The 16,438-nt window shown below is 43.2% G+C and overlaps 1 protein-coding gene across 2 annotated transcripts in view; it reads right to left on the bottom strand.

Annotated features, from left to right (window-relative positions):
* The window catches only part of SLC9A7 (solute carrier family 9 member A7), a 139,087-nt gene that overhangs the window by 70,886 nt on the left and 51,763 nt on the right, over nucleotides 1-16,438 (bottom strand). For both annotated transcript variants that reach the window (XM_045995562.1, XM_045995561.1), the window contains exon 2: nucleotides 2,656-2,855. In XM_045995562.1, coding sequence (XP_045851518.1) covers nucleotides 2,656-2,855 — 200 coding nt within the window. The remainder of the gene's footprint in view (nucleotides 1-2,655; nucleotides 2,856-16,438) is intronic.

Genomic DNA, 16,438 nt, shown 5'->3' on the forward strand with positions numbered 1-16,438 from the left:
CCCCCCTCTCTCTGCCTGCCTCTCTGCCTACTTGTGATCTCTGTCTGTCAAGTAAATAAATAAAATCTTTAAAAAAAGACACCAGTTGGTAGTATAGTATCTGCTTAATATTTGAAGCCAATGGCTAAAAAGTTTGAATGTTCGAAGCAGATAAGATAAATGTGAAAGATGGCAGACTCGTCACAAGAGCGATGCCACAGCTGCCCCTGTGGAAGGCCATGTTCTTCTCCACACAGCACTCGGACTCCTATTTAGAAGGAACAGTTCAGTGCAAGTGTGAGGACTCACACAAAGCTTCCCGCCAATACTTTTTAAATGAGAAATAAAAACACCTTGATTTTTATTAAGCTTATATGAACGATCAAATGCAATGAAAGACGCTGTTATGATTGGTTAATTTTCTGGACCCTCCCAAAGAATGGCTTTTAACACAGTTCTACTGAATTTAAGTCTCTTTTGAGTGATCAGCCTTTTGGGAGACCTGATGTGGCCTGGATCAGGATTGCCAACAATGCTAGTAGCTTTCTCAACATCACCATGAAAATTAGGCAGCTTAGGGGGACTAAAATTACTTTGTAGGCTTGATACTCAGAAATCACTCTGATACTATTAAAGAGCAAAATCTTATCACATCCAGAAAAGAATTAAGGAGTCTATATTTCCCTCAAACTTTCTAAATAATCTGTTTATGTTGGTAGATTTATTGGCTCTTACTGAAATTAATTTCAAAACTTCACTCTAATTATTAAAAGTCAAGTTAGGGGTGCCTAGGTGGCTCAGTCGGTTAAACGTCCGACTCTTGATTTTGGCTCAGGTCATGACTGCAGGGTTATGAGAGGGAGCCCTATGGGGGACTTCATGCTGAGCATGGAGCCTGCTTAAGATGCTCTCTCTCCCTTTCCCTCTGTCCTTCCCCACATTGCTCTCGGTCTCTTAAAAAAAAAAAAAGTCAGCATTTCTCTTCAGAAATTGGAAATGTTAACCGAGAAACCATTGGGAGAAATGGTTCTCGCAAATTTCGTTTTATTCCATCTTCTTGCTGAAGACACGGCTAGTGTGAAAAATGGGCACTGTCAGGATGAGAAGGGGCTTTGGACAGTACCCAGTATGAGGATGCTGGGGCCATAGTCACATGGGACCAGCACGAGAGTTTCCTGCCAGCTACTCCAGTACTGTGCAGCAAGCCGCCGCAGCATATCTCTTCTCCCCTCAGCTAACAACAATCATCTCAGCCTTGTATGCTCTCCCACCTTTGATTCGTGCAGCCAAAGTTTAAACAGAACGGATATGAATCAACGTTTTCCTAAAGGTAACAGGAACGAAAGTCAACATCACCTTCTACTATGATCTAAAAGATGGAAATGGGTTGGGTTCTTTTCCCTTTTCGCCCCCATCCTATCCACTACAGACTCAAGCTGCCATTTCAAAACAGCCATGAGCATGGTGATTACACTGAGTATCTTTCTCGGTGGCATTTAATTTCACAGATGTTTATGAAAATCCCAGGCATTCTTATGAGGGGTTGAGGGCAAAGAGTTCACTAGGACTGCCTTTAAGGACACAGACAAGATGGACATGTTTAATGCTCCAGGTTGAGAATAATTTTCTTAAGGATTAGGGTAGATCCTAAAAACAATAAGAATTTAATGTGTGGAGCACAGGCTACATCCTGCCTTTGACCGCAAGCCTTTGCACACATTAGCCTTGTTCTTTATGAAAGAGGCTCCCTAAGGCCTGGATTGCCCAGAGCTTAGACAGAAGTCTCCCTGCTGATAAGCCTGGGTCTATACAGTTAGAGAGTATATGTGGATGAATACAGATATCTTGCTTCTCTTGGAAAGCACCTGAGTGAAGAGATATATGATCCTTTTGTTGTGTGTTCTAGTTACCCTCAACATCAAATGAGAAATAGTTACTGGACTCAAATTCTAAGACAACAAGGTATTCCCCTCCAAAGATTCATTAAGCCTTTGGCATCACTCATCCATGAGAATGGGCACTAAATAAATATTTGTAGAATATGGCAAAAGAACCAGGAAGAACAAAGACTTACGATTGGGAACACTGAGTAAATGAGCTTAAAGTGAAACCAATCTTTTTAAAATTTTAATTTATTTATTTGAGAGAGGGAAAGACTAATAGAGCAGGAGTGGGGGAAGAGGCAGAGGGAGAGGGAAAAGCAGACTCTCCACTGAGAAGGGATCCTGATGCAGGACTCAATCCCAGGACCCTGGGATCATGACCTGAGCCAAAGGTAGATGCTTAACTGACTGAGCCACTCAGGCGCCCCAAGTGAAACCCATCTTATTTTAAGAAAGAAACAACCCCATCCTTAAACAATAGCAAGAGATGTAGTAAAGGAGAGATGGGGGTGGAGAGACAGGCTGAGTGGTGATGTACAAACCCCATTACATTACATGACATGGCAGGCCACATCAGCTCCTGATCCTAACAAGGCTCACAGGCTCAAGTTTCCATCTGGTTCTTTCTTCTCATCATCATAGCCCCAAAACTTCCTAGCAAACAAAACTGGGAGCCGGGAACGTTTACCCATGCTCCAGGACTTTGAAAGGATTTCTTTCCCTGAGGCCGACATGGAATCAGAAAGTCAAAAACCATGTCAGGACCCCAATGGCTGAATGCGCCCCAGCTCACCTTCCTCAGCATGTCATTTTGCTCCACACTGTTGATCTTGCCAGGGCTGATTTCTCCTTTCAGGGTGTATTCGAAGAACTTCCCGCTGACGTTCACTAATAAGGTGCTGAAGGCCCTGTCTTCCTGAGTACAGCTGAGTGACTTGTCATGACCGCTGGTGGCAGGGGTGCCGTACCTCAAGATCACCCCAACAATGAGCCCTGAAACAGTGCAGGGGGAAAAAAAAACCACCATCAGGCCTACAGAAGGACAGAAAGAGAACATAATGACGCGGTCGATTTGCAACAAGAAACGAAAAGGTCATCTTAGAGCCCAGGCGTGAAGTGTGCATTTTAGGAGCAGCTGCACACTCCCTCCAAAGGGTTAACATCGTCCAGCACGAGTCCCTCCCGCACCAGGAGGATGAGGCTGGACAGCACCTTTCCTGGTTATTATGGCACTGAGTATTTTCTCCAAGAGATCATGTCTCTCGTTTCTCGGGCTTCTGGTGGAGGAAGATAGAATGATAAGAAGCAAAGCCTTTCTTGCCAAGGACAGCACAAAGCAGAACTGCCAAGCTTTGATCTGTACCAGCAACAGCCCTCAGGCCAGGTCTGTGGCCATCTGCCAGCAAGGACCAGGCCACAGGAATTTCTCACTCCTAAAAATGCAACTTGATTTTTGCCACACACCAGAGGAGGGGGTGGAAGGGAAGACAGAAAGAAAAGAAATGCTTTTGTTTAGGTCATTTCAACTACTGGGTGTCAGGAAGGAAGTAATTCTGTCTCTCAGGGAGCTCCACACTACAGTGCACATTTTTATGATCCCAATCTGAGGACTGTAGAGCTGTCCTCTTAGAGCTGTGGGCTAGGATAACAGCTAAAATAATGAGCTACAAGTCTTGAGGTCTCATTCCATTCATAGGTGGGGTTTCCCATTAGGGGGGAAAAACCAGCAAACCTGGGGATAAGCATGGGATTCCACAGCAAAGGAGTGTGGATCCCTTGGTCCTGAACAGGAGTCCCACATGCTGCAGTAAAAGTGAGTGATAGGTGAAGAAAACATAAATTGCCATGAGACGCTTTCTATGGTTCTCTTAGGAAGAAGATTTCTGACTTCCTATCTTCTGCTGTTTGCTAGCGGTATTAAAAGACAGAATGGTAAACATGCTCCCCATCTCGTTTTGCCACTAATGGAGGAAGTTCCATGAGAAAAAGAAAGTTCTATATTTACTATATCCTGTGCATAATGTTCTATAATCTCTCTTATCACCAAGACATATGAGAACTCACAGGACATTGTAGAAGAACAAACAATATGTGAAATCTGGAAAAACAGATTTTTTTAAAAGAAGGTTTTATTTATTTATTTGAGATAGAGTGAGAGCACAAGCTTTGGGGGTGGACAGAGGGAGAGGGAAAAGCAGGCTCTTGGCTGAGTGGAGAGCCTGATGTGGGGCTCGATCTCAGGATGCTGGGATCATGACCTGAGCCGAAGGCAGATGCTTAACAGACTGAGTCACCCAGGCGCCCCTAGAAAAATACAGTTCTTTAAGCCAAACTCTTTGTCAGTACTGCATTATTATCATCATCATTTTTAAAAGATTTTATTTATTTGACAGAGAGAGAGATCACAAGTAGGCAGAGAGGCAGGTGGGGGGGTGGGGGGAAGGAGGCTCCCCTTTGAGCATACAGCCCGATGTGGGGCTCGATCCCAGGACCCTGAGATCATGACCTGGGCCGAGGGCAGAGGCTTAACCCACTGAGCCACCCAGGTGCCCCTATCATCATCATTATTATTAAAGATCTGTATTAATACTTGCAGCTTGTTGACCTTCGTGAAAAAATCAAACTATAAAAGTTTATTACAAATTAAAAACAAGGTTCTTAACAGTCTCAACCAGATATAAAACAGTTTCAAAACCTTTAAAGGTGTAGGAGAAAAAGCCAGCCTTTAAAGAAAAACATGTTGGTCACTACCACACACACACAAAAAGATGTTGTCTTCAGGGAACAAATAACAAAAACCCCATAATGCAGATCGTTCTGGTCATCGGGTCACAGGGCAAGCACTTGAGGCCTTCAGCACCAATCTTTGGTTCAGGTCTTCCTGCTGCCATTTCATACTCATTTCTTCTTTCCTGTTGAGTGACTACCCGGGATGACATGGGAGATGGCAAGCCAGCACTTAGTCTCCCCTGCTCGACCTCTGAATGGACTTCCCAGCTGCGGTCTCTCGGCCAGCTTGCGGGGAAGGGTTTCCTGGGTGTCTGTGCTGCTAACTGGAGTTGGGGAGATCCCTACACTGAGGTGGCTGCTGGCCGTGGGTCCCTTCTTGATGTTTCCTGCTCCCCTTCATGGCTGTCCTAGAGAATCACAGTCTCTAACCCTGAGGGATCCTGTGTGTCCCCGTCTACCCTGTTCTCCTATACCCTGGTTCTCAACGCCCTTCTCGCTTCTCCCTACACAGGAGGCCTGGAAGACTCTGGTCAACACTCAGAGGGTCTCTGTATGGCGTATGGTGTGCGTGGCTGGGCCTGGTGTCCTCTTCCTTTCTCCCCATTCTCTACATTTGCTGCCTCCGCACCCTTTTCTCCATCAAGAGCATCGAACCCTATGGTTTCTTCACCCTCTGCGCCGGGAAGTGCTTCCTGGGGCTTCTTCATCTTTATGGCAGTCTCATGTACAAGTATGTATTGCTTCATGTCATTCCTGCAGATGAAACCAGACCTGTTTCTGATACTGAACCATTTTACCATTCTTGACACTTTTGTCACGATGACATTTTTGTCCCTGCCGGTGGGCCCTCACTCCCTCCATCCTGCCCACAGAGCCACGTTGGGTGGTGGCATGGCTGCTCAGGGTCACAATGCTGGGGCTGGTGCCGGGGCCGGCTGTGGCAGCCGCGGCTCCTTGCTGGGATGACGGTGATGAGGTCGCCAGAGTGGGGCTCTGCTCAAAGTTCTCTGGGGTTGCTCTCCACTCCATATGGAGCTCCTATCGGTTTTTATTGTTATTGTTGTTGTTGTTGTTTCTTCACTCCCTGGTCAGGCAGTGATTTTCTGAGCAAGTTTTACAGGACAAGAGACAATTCCATGGCCCTTCAACACTCATCATAACACAGAGTCTGAAGGCTACCCGTTACACAATTTAACTGCAGTGTCTTCATCAGAAAACCAAAGCCAATCATTTACAGCAGACTGTCCTCCTCCCAGATCAATGGCTGTTTCCCATAACTCACTGTTTCTTCACAGGTTAGCCTCATTATTGATGCAGGTAACTAGAAGGTAAGCCATGCTAGCCCAGGGCCTTCACGATGGCTGCTACTCTAATGAAAGAGGAGGCGTGATACTGTCATTTACAATAGGAAATGTGTATTTGGTCTCTGTCCCAATTTCCTGATACACAGCTTCTACAGCCCTGGGAATCCTCCAGGACAGAAAAGTGTCTTTTTGTGTGCTAATAAGATGACTGGTGGCTGGGGGCTCCTGGAATGCCCTTAGGATGGGAGTGGGTTGCCAAAGTAACAACCTTATGATTACAGAGTTGAAAAACTAAAGCCCAAGCCAAAATTCCAGGGAGGGGAGGGGGCAAGCCGTAGTTAATCACTAATGGCCAATTCACCATGCCGAAGTAACGAGAGTCTCCATAAAAATCCACAAAGTACGCGGGCTCAGAGAGCTTCTGGCGTGGTGAAGGTGTGGAGGTGCGGGGAGGGTGGTGCACCCACATGGGCCAGAAGCTCCGCACTCCCTCCTTCATGCCTTGCCCTAGGTATCTCTTCCATCTGGCTGTTCCCGAGTTATATCCATTTATAATAAGCCTGCAAGAAAATAAGTAAACTATTTTCCTGAGTTCTTTCAACCATTCTACAAATGACTGAACCTGAGGAGGGTGTCATGGGAACCTCTGATGTGTAGCTGTTTGGCCAGAAGCACAGGTGACCACCTGGGACTTGGAATTGACATCTGAAGTTGGGTTGGGGGGGCTCTTGTGGGACTGAGCCCTTACCCTGTGGTAGCTGATGCTGTCTCCAGGTAGTGTGAGAATTGAATTGAATCATAGGCCACTCACAGTGACTACCCACGTGAGAGCTGGAGAACTGCTTGGTGTGGGAAAATCCCCACACATCTGGTTACAGAAGTGTTGGGTATGAGTATTGTGTAAAGGGGAAACAGGAGTTTTTTTCCTTTTAGGAGTTTTATATTTGCAGACAAATTCCTCAATTGCAGGAAATGCCCTCGCAGTCTTTCCCAGTAACCACCACTATCATACCAGGAGTGCTATTAACTGACAAATATTGCTTGTATAGACAGATAAAACGTTTCCCTCCCTACCTGGGCCCAATGCGCCCATTTTAAAGATGGGAGACAGTGAAGGTGATGCTGCTGCTCCCTTGTGGGAAAACGTGGCAACATAAAACACCACAGCAAAGACAACAAGGACAACAATGAAGACAACAACATGGACAACACCATCCTGATAGTTTTGACCGAAATGATGCCAAGCAACAGGATACACTGCTAACTCACGGTAGACTCTGAGTTACTTCTCAAGCATCTTAGACTCATATTTATTATCACTGTAGTTCATGGCACAAAGGAACAGAGTCATTGCTATGATATTAAGTTCGTGTTTACTGTCTTCCACTTCAAAAAAGAATAAGATATTAGGACCGCAGAGGTGCATTTTGGTAAGAAAAGGATAAAGGTGTAGAAGAAACATGAATGGCATATTTTCATCTGCTAGATCTGGAAGACATCCTCTGATAGGGAACTGTAAAAAGGTCCTAGTTACAAGGAATTAAAATACAACATTAAGTTTTTTTTAAAGCTCAAAAAAGTCAGTATCCACCAAAAAAAATGATGTAAATCAACAGAGGCATTAAAAATTTTACTGGATGAACACCATAGTGTTCTGGATTACAAAGAGAAATGACCTATTATGTATGTGGCCCAGAAACGTAGCATGTAAGATGTCAGCTCCCAAAGAAAAACAATCACTGACTTCATAGGTATATGACGAATACCAGGGAAGAATGTGGTTTCAAACTTCTACCGAAAGCAAAGATGGATGAAATTCCTTTTACATCTGACACGGCTTAAAACAAGATGGCAAACTCCAAAGACGCAAAAATTAAAGACTTTTTCAGAAGGAAAAAAAAAAAACCCGGGGTGCCTGGGTGGCTCAGTGGGTTAAAGCCTCTGCCTTCGGCTCAGGTCATGATCCCAGGGTTCTGGGATCGAGCCCCGCATCAGGCTCTCTGCTCTGTGGACAGCCTGCTTCCTCCTCTCTCTCTCTGCCTGCCTCTCTGCCTACTTGTGAGCTCTGTCTGTCAAATAAATAAATAAAAATCTTTAAAAAAAAAAAAAAAAAACCCTGAAGACCATTTCATCTTGGAGGTATGAAAACAACTCGCTTCACAACTGTATTAGCATATTGTGCTAATGGCGTACAGCTACTAACTTTTCTAATTTTTTTATTGTATTTTTTAAAAGATTTTTTAAAAATTTATTTGACAGAGAAAGAGATCACAAGTATTTGACAGAGAGAGAGATCACAAGAGAGCCTGGTGCGGGGCTTGATCCCAGGACCCTGAGATCATGATCTGAGCCGAAGGCAGAGGCTCAACCCACTGAGCCACCCAGGCACCCTGAACTTTTCTGATTTTTAAAAGGAAGACAGGGGCACCTGGGTGGCTCAGTGGGTTAAGCCTCTGCCTTCAGCTCAGGTCATGAGCTCAGGTCATGATCTCAGGGTCCTAGGATCGAGGCCCACATTGGGCTCTCTGCTTAGCAGGGAGCCTGCTTTCCCCCTCTCTCTCTGCCTGCCTCTCTTCCTACTTGTGATCTCTGTCTGTCAAATAATAAATAAAACTTTAAAAAAAAAAGGAAGACTAACCTCCCCACCCCCAACATACAGCAGATATACGTGTCCATCCAAAAACTGGTGGTATGAGGAAGGAATTTATTTTTGGACAAAGTGTGGTTCAAAAAACCCCCGTGGTCATTAAAGAAACTAGGCCCCATGAGTCAGGTGCCAGTTCCTGCTTTTGTGACTAAAGCTGTTGGGAGGACAGTTGAACAAGTCGATGCTCGGCTAGCTGTAATTCTAGACCACCATCCACCTGCTGTAATATTTAGATGTCTCTATTAATAAGCCTTTGTTAAGGAGTTGGGGAACAGGTACATGGATGCAAGGTTCTCTACAGAGGTCTCGCTCCCACTGTATGAGCAGTTGGGAGTAGATGATCCCCAGTTCGGTCTGGCTACCACTGTGGGCCTGTTTAGAGCACATGGGGGTTGTTCTGAGCTGGAAAGCTTCATCTGAAATTCTGAGAAAAGAAAGCACCTTGTTCCACACCCAATTACACAGTGTATGAAGAAAGTGAATATAATTTTGAAACATTTCCATTTGTAATCACTTCCTCCTTCCTACTCTCAGCCCCAGGCAACTACTGATCTATTTCCTGCCTCTATAGATTTGCCTTTTCTGGATATTCCCTATAAATGGAATCATAATGTATGTAGTCTTTTGTGTCTGGCTTCTTTCATTAAGTGTAATGTTTACAAGGTTCATCTGTGTGGAAGGTAGCAGTACTTCACTATTTTTGACTCCTGAATAGTATTCCACTGTATGAATAGACCATATTTTGCTTATCCATTCACCAAATAAGCATTTGGGTTATTTCCACTTTTTTGCTATTATGAATAATGCTGCTCTGGATATTTGCATACAAGTTTCCACAGAGATAAGTTTTCATTTCTCTAGGGTAGATATGCAGGAGTGGAACTTCCAGGTCATATGGTAAATCTGTGTTTATTATTATTTTTTATTTTTTTATGTTTATTATTTTTAAAAACTGCCAAATTTTTTTCCCACTTGGGAAACTGTGTACCTTGAGATTCACCCAAGTAGTGAATTAACACTCCTGACTGTTTACTCGTACTCCACTGTATGAATATACAAGAGTTTCTTTATCCATTCACCTGCTGAGGGATAGCTGGCTTGTTTCCAGCCTTTGGCTACCACAAGTTAAGCTGCTTTGAACATCCATGAACAAGGTTTTATGTGAATGGACTTTCATTTCTTTAGAATAAATACCCAGAGTGGGGATGTTCAGTTACAGGGCAAGCGTGTGTTTACTAGAATCTGCCAAACCATTTCTCAGAGTTACTATGCCATTTTGTGACAACCCCTTCCCCTCAAGCAGTGAGTCAGAGCTCCAGTTGCTCCACAGCTGATAACTCTTGCTAATATACCAGAAAATCTGTGACTCACCAAATAGCCAGCTTGGGAGTAATGCTACCTTGATAGAGGACGACTTTGATGAAAGAAAGAAACTGAGTCCATAGCTCATTAAGACACAAGTTCTGTCTTGTCCTGACCAGTGTATGAGACACTAAAATAGTGAAAATCAAGCCCATTAGTCAAGAGCTTGACCTCCAATCCAATGCCCCTCTTCTCCAGAAGGTCACATTCCAGAGAGATTTGACTGAGACCAAGATGGAACACATTTTTGTGATTCAAAACCACCATCAATTATAACTAGTTTCTTAAATATGGAATGTCACAGGTAGGAATAAAAAAAAATGAAAATGATTTTAGGTCTTAGATACCTGCTTAACAAAACCAGATATGGGAAAAATCATTGTATTGTCCCATGAAGCTCCTGGGTAAGCCACCCCAAAACCTTCCCATTCTTGCTGTGCCATACAGCACTTCTCCACACGAGACCATATACCCTTCTGACAATCTTTATAAAATGAAGATCCTCATTCTAGTGTAGAGTGAAAGAGTAGAAGAGCCTTTCAGTGAAATCCAAGACCAGGGAGGCAGACTTAGGCGCCATGACTGAACTTTCAACTAGAGGAGTCCAACATGGTACCCAAGTGTAGAATAATTTCACTTGCCTCATTCTAGGTGGGGCCTATGCTGGCTCAACATTTCCAGGGCTGGAGGGATTCTTTCTGCCTGATCTAGGGTTACAGTCTCAGGAATCCCACTATTGCCACACCCCTAAACCACACTCTCCAAGCTCTGCACTAATCAATGAGACATTTTGACCTGGCTCCTTTGTCTCCCAATTGGTTCAAAATTTTGGTAGGGAATAGAGTATCACTAATTAAACCCCTCGAACAACAACGGTATAGATGACCACCCATATTCTTAAACACATTTTCTTCAAAACGCTTTTATTTATTTATTTATTTTCAGCGTAACAGTATTCATTGTTTTTGCACCACACCCAGTGCTCCATGCAGTATGTGCCCTCCCTATTACCCACCACCTGGTTCAAAATGCTTTTAAAATGAAATTCAAAGCTGTGATCACCAAGACAGCATGGTACTGGCATAAAAACAGACACATAGACCAGTGGAACAGAGTGGAGAGCCCAGATATGGACCCTCAACTCTATGGTCAAATAATCTTCCGACAAAACAGGAAAAAATATTCAATGGAAAAAAGACAGTCTCTTCAATAAATGGTGCTGGGAAAACTGGACAGCGATATGTGGAAGAATGAAACTCGACCATTCTCTTACACCGTACACAAAGATAAACTTGAAATGGATAAAAGACCTCAACGTGAGACAGGAATCTATCAGAATCCTAGAGGAGAACATAGGCAGTAACCTCTTCGACATCAGCCACAGCAACTTCTATCAAGATATGTCTCCAGGGGCGCCTGGGTGGCTCAGTGGATTAAGCCGCTGCCTTCGGCTCAGGTCATGATCTCAGGGTCCTGGGATCGAGCCCCGCATCGGGCTCTCTGCTCCGCAGGGAGCCTGCTTCCTCCTCTCTCTCTGTCTGCCTCTCTGCCTACTTGTAATCTCTCTCTCTGTCAAATAAATAAATAAAATCTTTAAAAAAAAAAAAAAGATATGTCTCCAAAGGCCAAGGAAACAAAAGCGAAAATGAACTTTTGGGACTTCCTCAAGATCAAAAGCTTCTGCACAGCAAAGGAAACAGTCAACAAAACAAAGAGGCAACCCACGGAATGGGAGAAGATATTTGCAAATGATAGTACAGACAAAAGGTTGATATCCAGGATCTATAAAGAACTTCTCAAACTCAACACACACAAAACAGATAATCCTATCAAAAAATGGGCAGAAGATATGAACAGACACTTCTCCAACGAAGACATACAAATGGCTATCAGACACATGAAAAAATGTTCATCATCACTAGCCATCAGGGAGATTCAAATTAAAACCACATTGAGATACCACCTGACCCCAGTTAGAATGGCCAAAATTAGCAAGACAGGAAACAACGCGTGTTGGAGAGGATGTGGAGAAAGGGGAACCCTCTTCCACTGTTGGTGGGAATGCAAGTTAGTGCAGCCACTTTGGAGAACAGTGTGGAGATTCCTCAAGAAATTAAGAATAGAGCTTCCCTATGACCCTGCAATTGCACTGCTGGGTATTTACCAAAAAGATACAGATGTAGTGAAAAGAAGGGCCATCTGTACCCCAATGTTTATTGCAGCAATGGCCACGGTCGCCAAACTGTGGAAAGAACCAAGATGCCCTTCAACGGATGAATGGATAAGGAAGATGTGGTCCATATACACAATGGAGTATTATGCCTCCATCAGAAAGGATGAATACCCAACTTTTGTAGCAACATGGACGGGACTGGAAGAGATTATGCTGAGCGAAATAAGTCAAGCAGAGAGAGTCAAGTATCATATGGTCTCACTTATTGGTGGAGCATAACAAATAACATGGAGGACATGGGGAGGTGGAGAGGAGAGGGAGTTGAGGGAAACTGGAAGGGGAGATGAACCATGAGAGACTATGGACTCTGAAAAACAACCAGAGGGTTTTGAAGGGGCGGGGGGTGGGAGGTTGAGGAACCAGGTGGTGGGTAATAGGGAGGGCACGTACTGCATGGAGCACTGGGTGTGATGCCAAAACAATGAACACTGTTATGCTGTAAATAAACAAATAAAAAAAAGTGCTGGAAAAAAAATAAAATGAAATTCATAGATATGTCTGAGTGGAAGATAATGGGAAGCCAGTAGATTCATGGATTAGGTCTAAGGACCTTTCCAAGTATAGTACTGTTTTTCTGTTTTAGGTCAGGTATATTATTTATTTGTTTCTGCTTCATACTGTGCCATTTTCCAAAATCAAGAACAATACCTCAGGCTAAGTCATCAATCAACATATTTTAATTGCTGTTTTGTGTATTTTCCCTTCAATTAAACACATTAATCAAATTCAAGTCACTGCCAAAGGCCTACAAAGGTTACTATAGTGGACTGTCACCCGTTTTCGTGGACCTGTTTGTTGCTCTTTAAAGGCTGAGCCAACTTTCATATGAACACCAGCTACTCTTTGACATAAATTCATCAATCTTTCCTCTGAGTTTCTGCCTGGAATTCTCTCCCCATGCTGTCTTCCTAATCATCCTCACAGGGTTAAGCCTTACTTAACCTTCAAGTCACAATATAGTTGTCACTTCTTCCAGGCAGGGAAGCCCTTCCTGATACCTCAGGACTGGACTGGATTCTCCACAATCAGGGCTGCCCTCATAGAATTCCACATGAAAGATGCTCCCTGGAGTTGTTCAGTGCACAACCTACACAACCGTATGTGACTGCCCTGCTCACCAGGCATTTCCAGAATATAGTCTCTCATAGTGACCATGTTGTCAGAGCGATGACTGCACTGCACTGTGAAGTTGTTTTAACTACCCACCCCCCATATCCGCAGGGCCAATTCTCACAAGGGCAGGGCTCAGTGAGCACTCATTAGCCATTCCTGCACCTGACCCACCACAGCCACACAATAAGTGACAGTAGACTAGGGGAACATTAGACAGTAGTCACCTGTTAACAAAGAATTACCTTATGTGAATTACAGGAAAAGATACTTAGTTCTGAACCTCAAGAAAGCAACTACTTATTTTCGATCTCTTACCTGCCATAAAATCCAAGGGTACTCACATTTATTAGCCTTTAGAATTTGGCACAAATTAATGAATACAATTCAAGTACTCTCACAGGTTAAAAAAAAACTTTCCAATGGTTTTTATGAGGCATATTATAGAATCTACATTTCTAGAGGCTCTGAAGTTAAGGAATATTGCAAATCAACGAACGCACTAAGCACAGTTTTCTTTGAGAGCCATTAAACTGGAGTACATAACAGCAACTACGTTTACTGCTCTAGTGACTGCAGTAACTGAGGGAATGGCTAAGCCTTAAACTGAAATAAATGCAAATATACAGACACACGCAAATGAGAAGGTAGGGTTTTGATAAATGAACAGAACCATACTCACCAAAGTTTTAACTGATGAAGGTATATTTTTTGCAAATCAAAGAAAACAAAACCTATTTAAGAATTCACCTGAATTCAAAGATCATTAACCAAAATAAATTATCTGCTATGGGCTGAACTGTGTTCTCTCAAACTTCCTATGCTGAAGCCCTAACCACCCCACCCCCAACCACGGGACTGAAATTTGAAGGAAAGGCTGTTGAGGAGGAAATAGAGGTTAAGTGAGGTCATAAGGGGGGCCATCATCTGATAGGATGGGTGGCCTTATAAGAAGAGGAAGAGACACCTGCTCCATCTTCCCATGCATACATGCACAGAGGAAAGGCCACATGAGGACACAGCGAGAAGGTGGCCGTCTATGAGCCAGGAAGAGAGGCCTCACCAGAACTCAACTATGCTGGTACCCTGATCTTAGACTTTCAGCCTTCAGAACTATGAGAAATAAATTTCTCTTAAGCCACCCAGTCTGTGGTATTTTGTTAATAGCAGCCCCGAGCTGACTAATATACTACCTTTCTGAGAAATCACAGAGGGCTTCTCTAGACTACCAATAATAGCCTTGCAGCTAACTCACACCTGACCTCACAACTAGGAAGCCTTTCTTTTACGGATGAGAAGTTAAGGTCCCATTGCTCTAACACAGGGTCCTTAACCACCACTCCAGTGATGGTTTCTGTCTGTCTTCCCTTTTCCTATACCACCATCATGATGACTCTTCTTAATTCTTCCAAAGGAGACTTTCACCACATTGCCGTCCCAGCATGAACTCAGACCTCTGTAGAAAGTATTTTTGGGGCATCTGGGTGGCTCAGGTGGTTGAGCGTCTCCCTTCAGCTCAGGTCATGATCTCCAGGTTCTGGGATCAAGCCCCAAGTTGGGCTGTCGGTTCAGCGGGGAGTCTGCTTCTCCCTCTCCCTCTGCCTCTACCCCCTACTTGTGCTCTCTCCTCTCTCAAGTAAATAAATAAAATCTTTAAAAAAAGTATTTTCCTAGGGCACTAGCCAAGAAACTACCATACCTCTGTTCTCTCTGATCAGAACTGATGGAGCCAGACAAAAGATTAATTTTCATTAATGCTTTTAAAATAGTAACTACTCAGGAAGATGCTGAAATGTATTGTGTTTAGAAATTTAATCAGAGGCACACAATACATAATGTTTTAACTCAGATGATTGATACAATTCAAAAAAAGGACAAGGATTTAAATTTAAATTGATGATGACCTATATTAGTAAGTGAACTAGAGTTCAACTACAAAAAACTTTATTATGAAATATATCAGACACTCAAAAATACAAGTATAGTACCTATAAGGGATAAAGACTAAATATAATTGGGAAAGAATACACATGGGGGGTTCAAAGGTACTGGTAATTTTTGTTTCTTAAGCTGGACAGTAAATAAAGTGTTTATTCCACTTTTTCAGTTTTATACACTATTTTGTGTATTTAATATACTTCACAAGATTTTATCAGGCTAAGAGTGGTCTACCAGACCTCTAGGGGGCTATCACTGAGCTTAATCAACAGTGCCTTACCAAGAGAGCTAAGCACCATTTATATTCTTCCTAATCAAGATCTGAACTTGCCCTCATCATCCCACCCTCTGGAAACTACTACCCTGAACGGGGTGTTTATTATGCCCTTAGAGTGTAATTGTGGATCTATGTTGTTTCATTCTGTATGTCTTCGAATTATGTATGATGTGGATTATCTGGTGACTTGTTTTTATCACCCCAGAATGCGCTTATGAGAGCCATCCATGTTCACATGTGGCTCTGGTCATCATGTGCCACCGCGGTGTCATGTTTGAGCATGTGGGTGTCGTTTCCTTCCGCTTTGCTGTACCACTGTCGGGATAATTGCTTCAGATCCATCTGTCTGGTTTGCCAGTTCTCTCTTTGGCTCTTTACCCTATCCACTGAGTCTGCAATGTCAATGGCTGGTTTTCGCTTCTTGAAATTCTATTTGGTTTTTTTACAAATATGCTAGACTTTTTGTTTGCTAACAGAATCTGAACAAAGAGGTGAATATGTTTAGGACCGTCAGCTCTGCACTCTGGGACTCTGCTCACTTATTCCAATCAGCTTCACGAGATGGATAACAGAACATTGTTGTAAGAGGCCTAATGCCTCTTCCAAAGGGTACTGGGTGAATACATTGTGGTCCCTTCACATAATGGGAGTCTGTAGCCATTATCCTAAAAAGAAGGCAGCAGGGCTATATCCAATGCATTAAGTTAAAAAAAAAAGCAAGGTGTAGAATGAGTTGTATAGCATGCTACCTTTCACATGGGAAATGAAAATGAAAATCTATCTCAGGTTTGTAAATGCAGAAAATTCCCTAAAAGGATAGACACACAAAGGTGTTAACACTGATATCTCTGAGGAGGGGAACTGAGTTAGCTAGGGATCAGAGGAAAGGTAGCATTTAATTTTCACTCTGGAGCTATTTGAACTTTCTACCATGTACAGTATATATATCTCCTATTAAAAATCAAAATGAGGGGC

The sequence above is a fragment of the Meles meles genome, chromosome X (assembly GCF_922984935.1).
Source record: "Meles meles chromosome X, mMelMel3.1 paternal haplotype, whole genome shotgun sequence".
Taxonomy (NCBI): Eukaryota; Metazoa; Chordata; class Mammalia; order Carnivora; family Mustelidae; genus Meles; species Meles meles.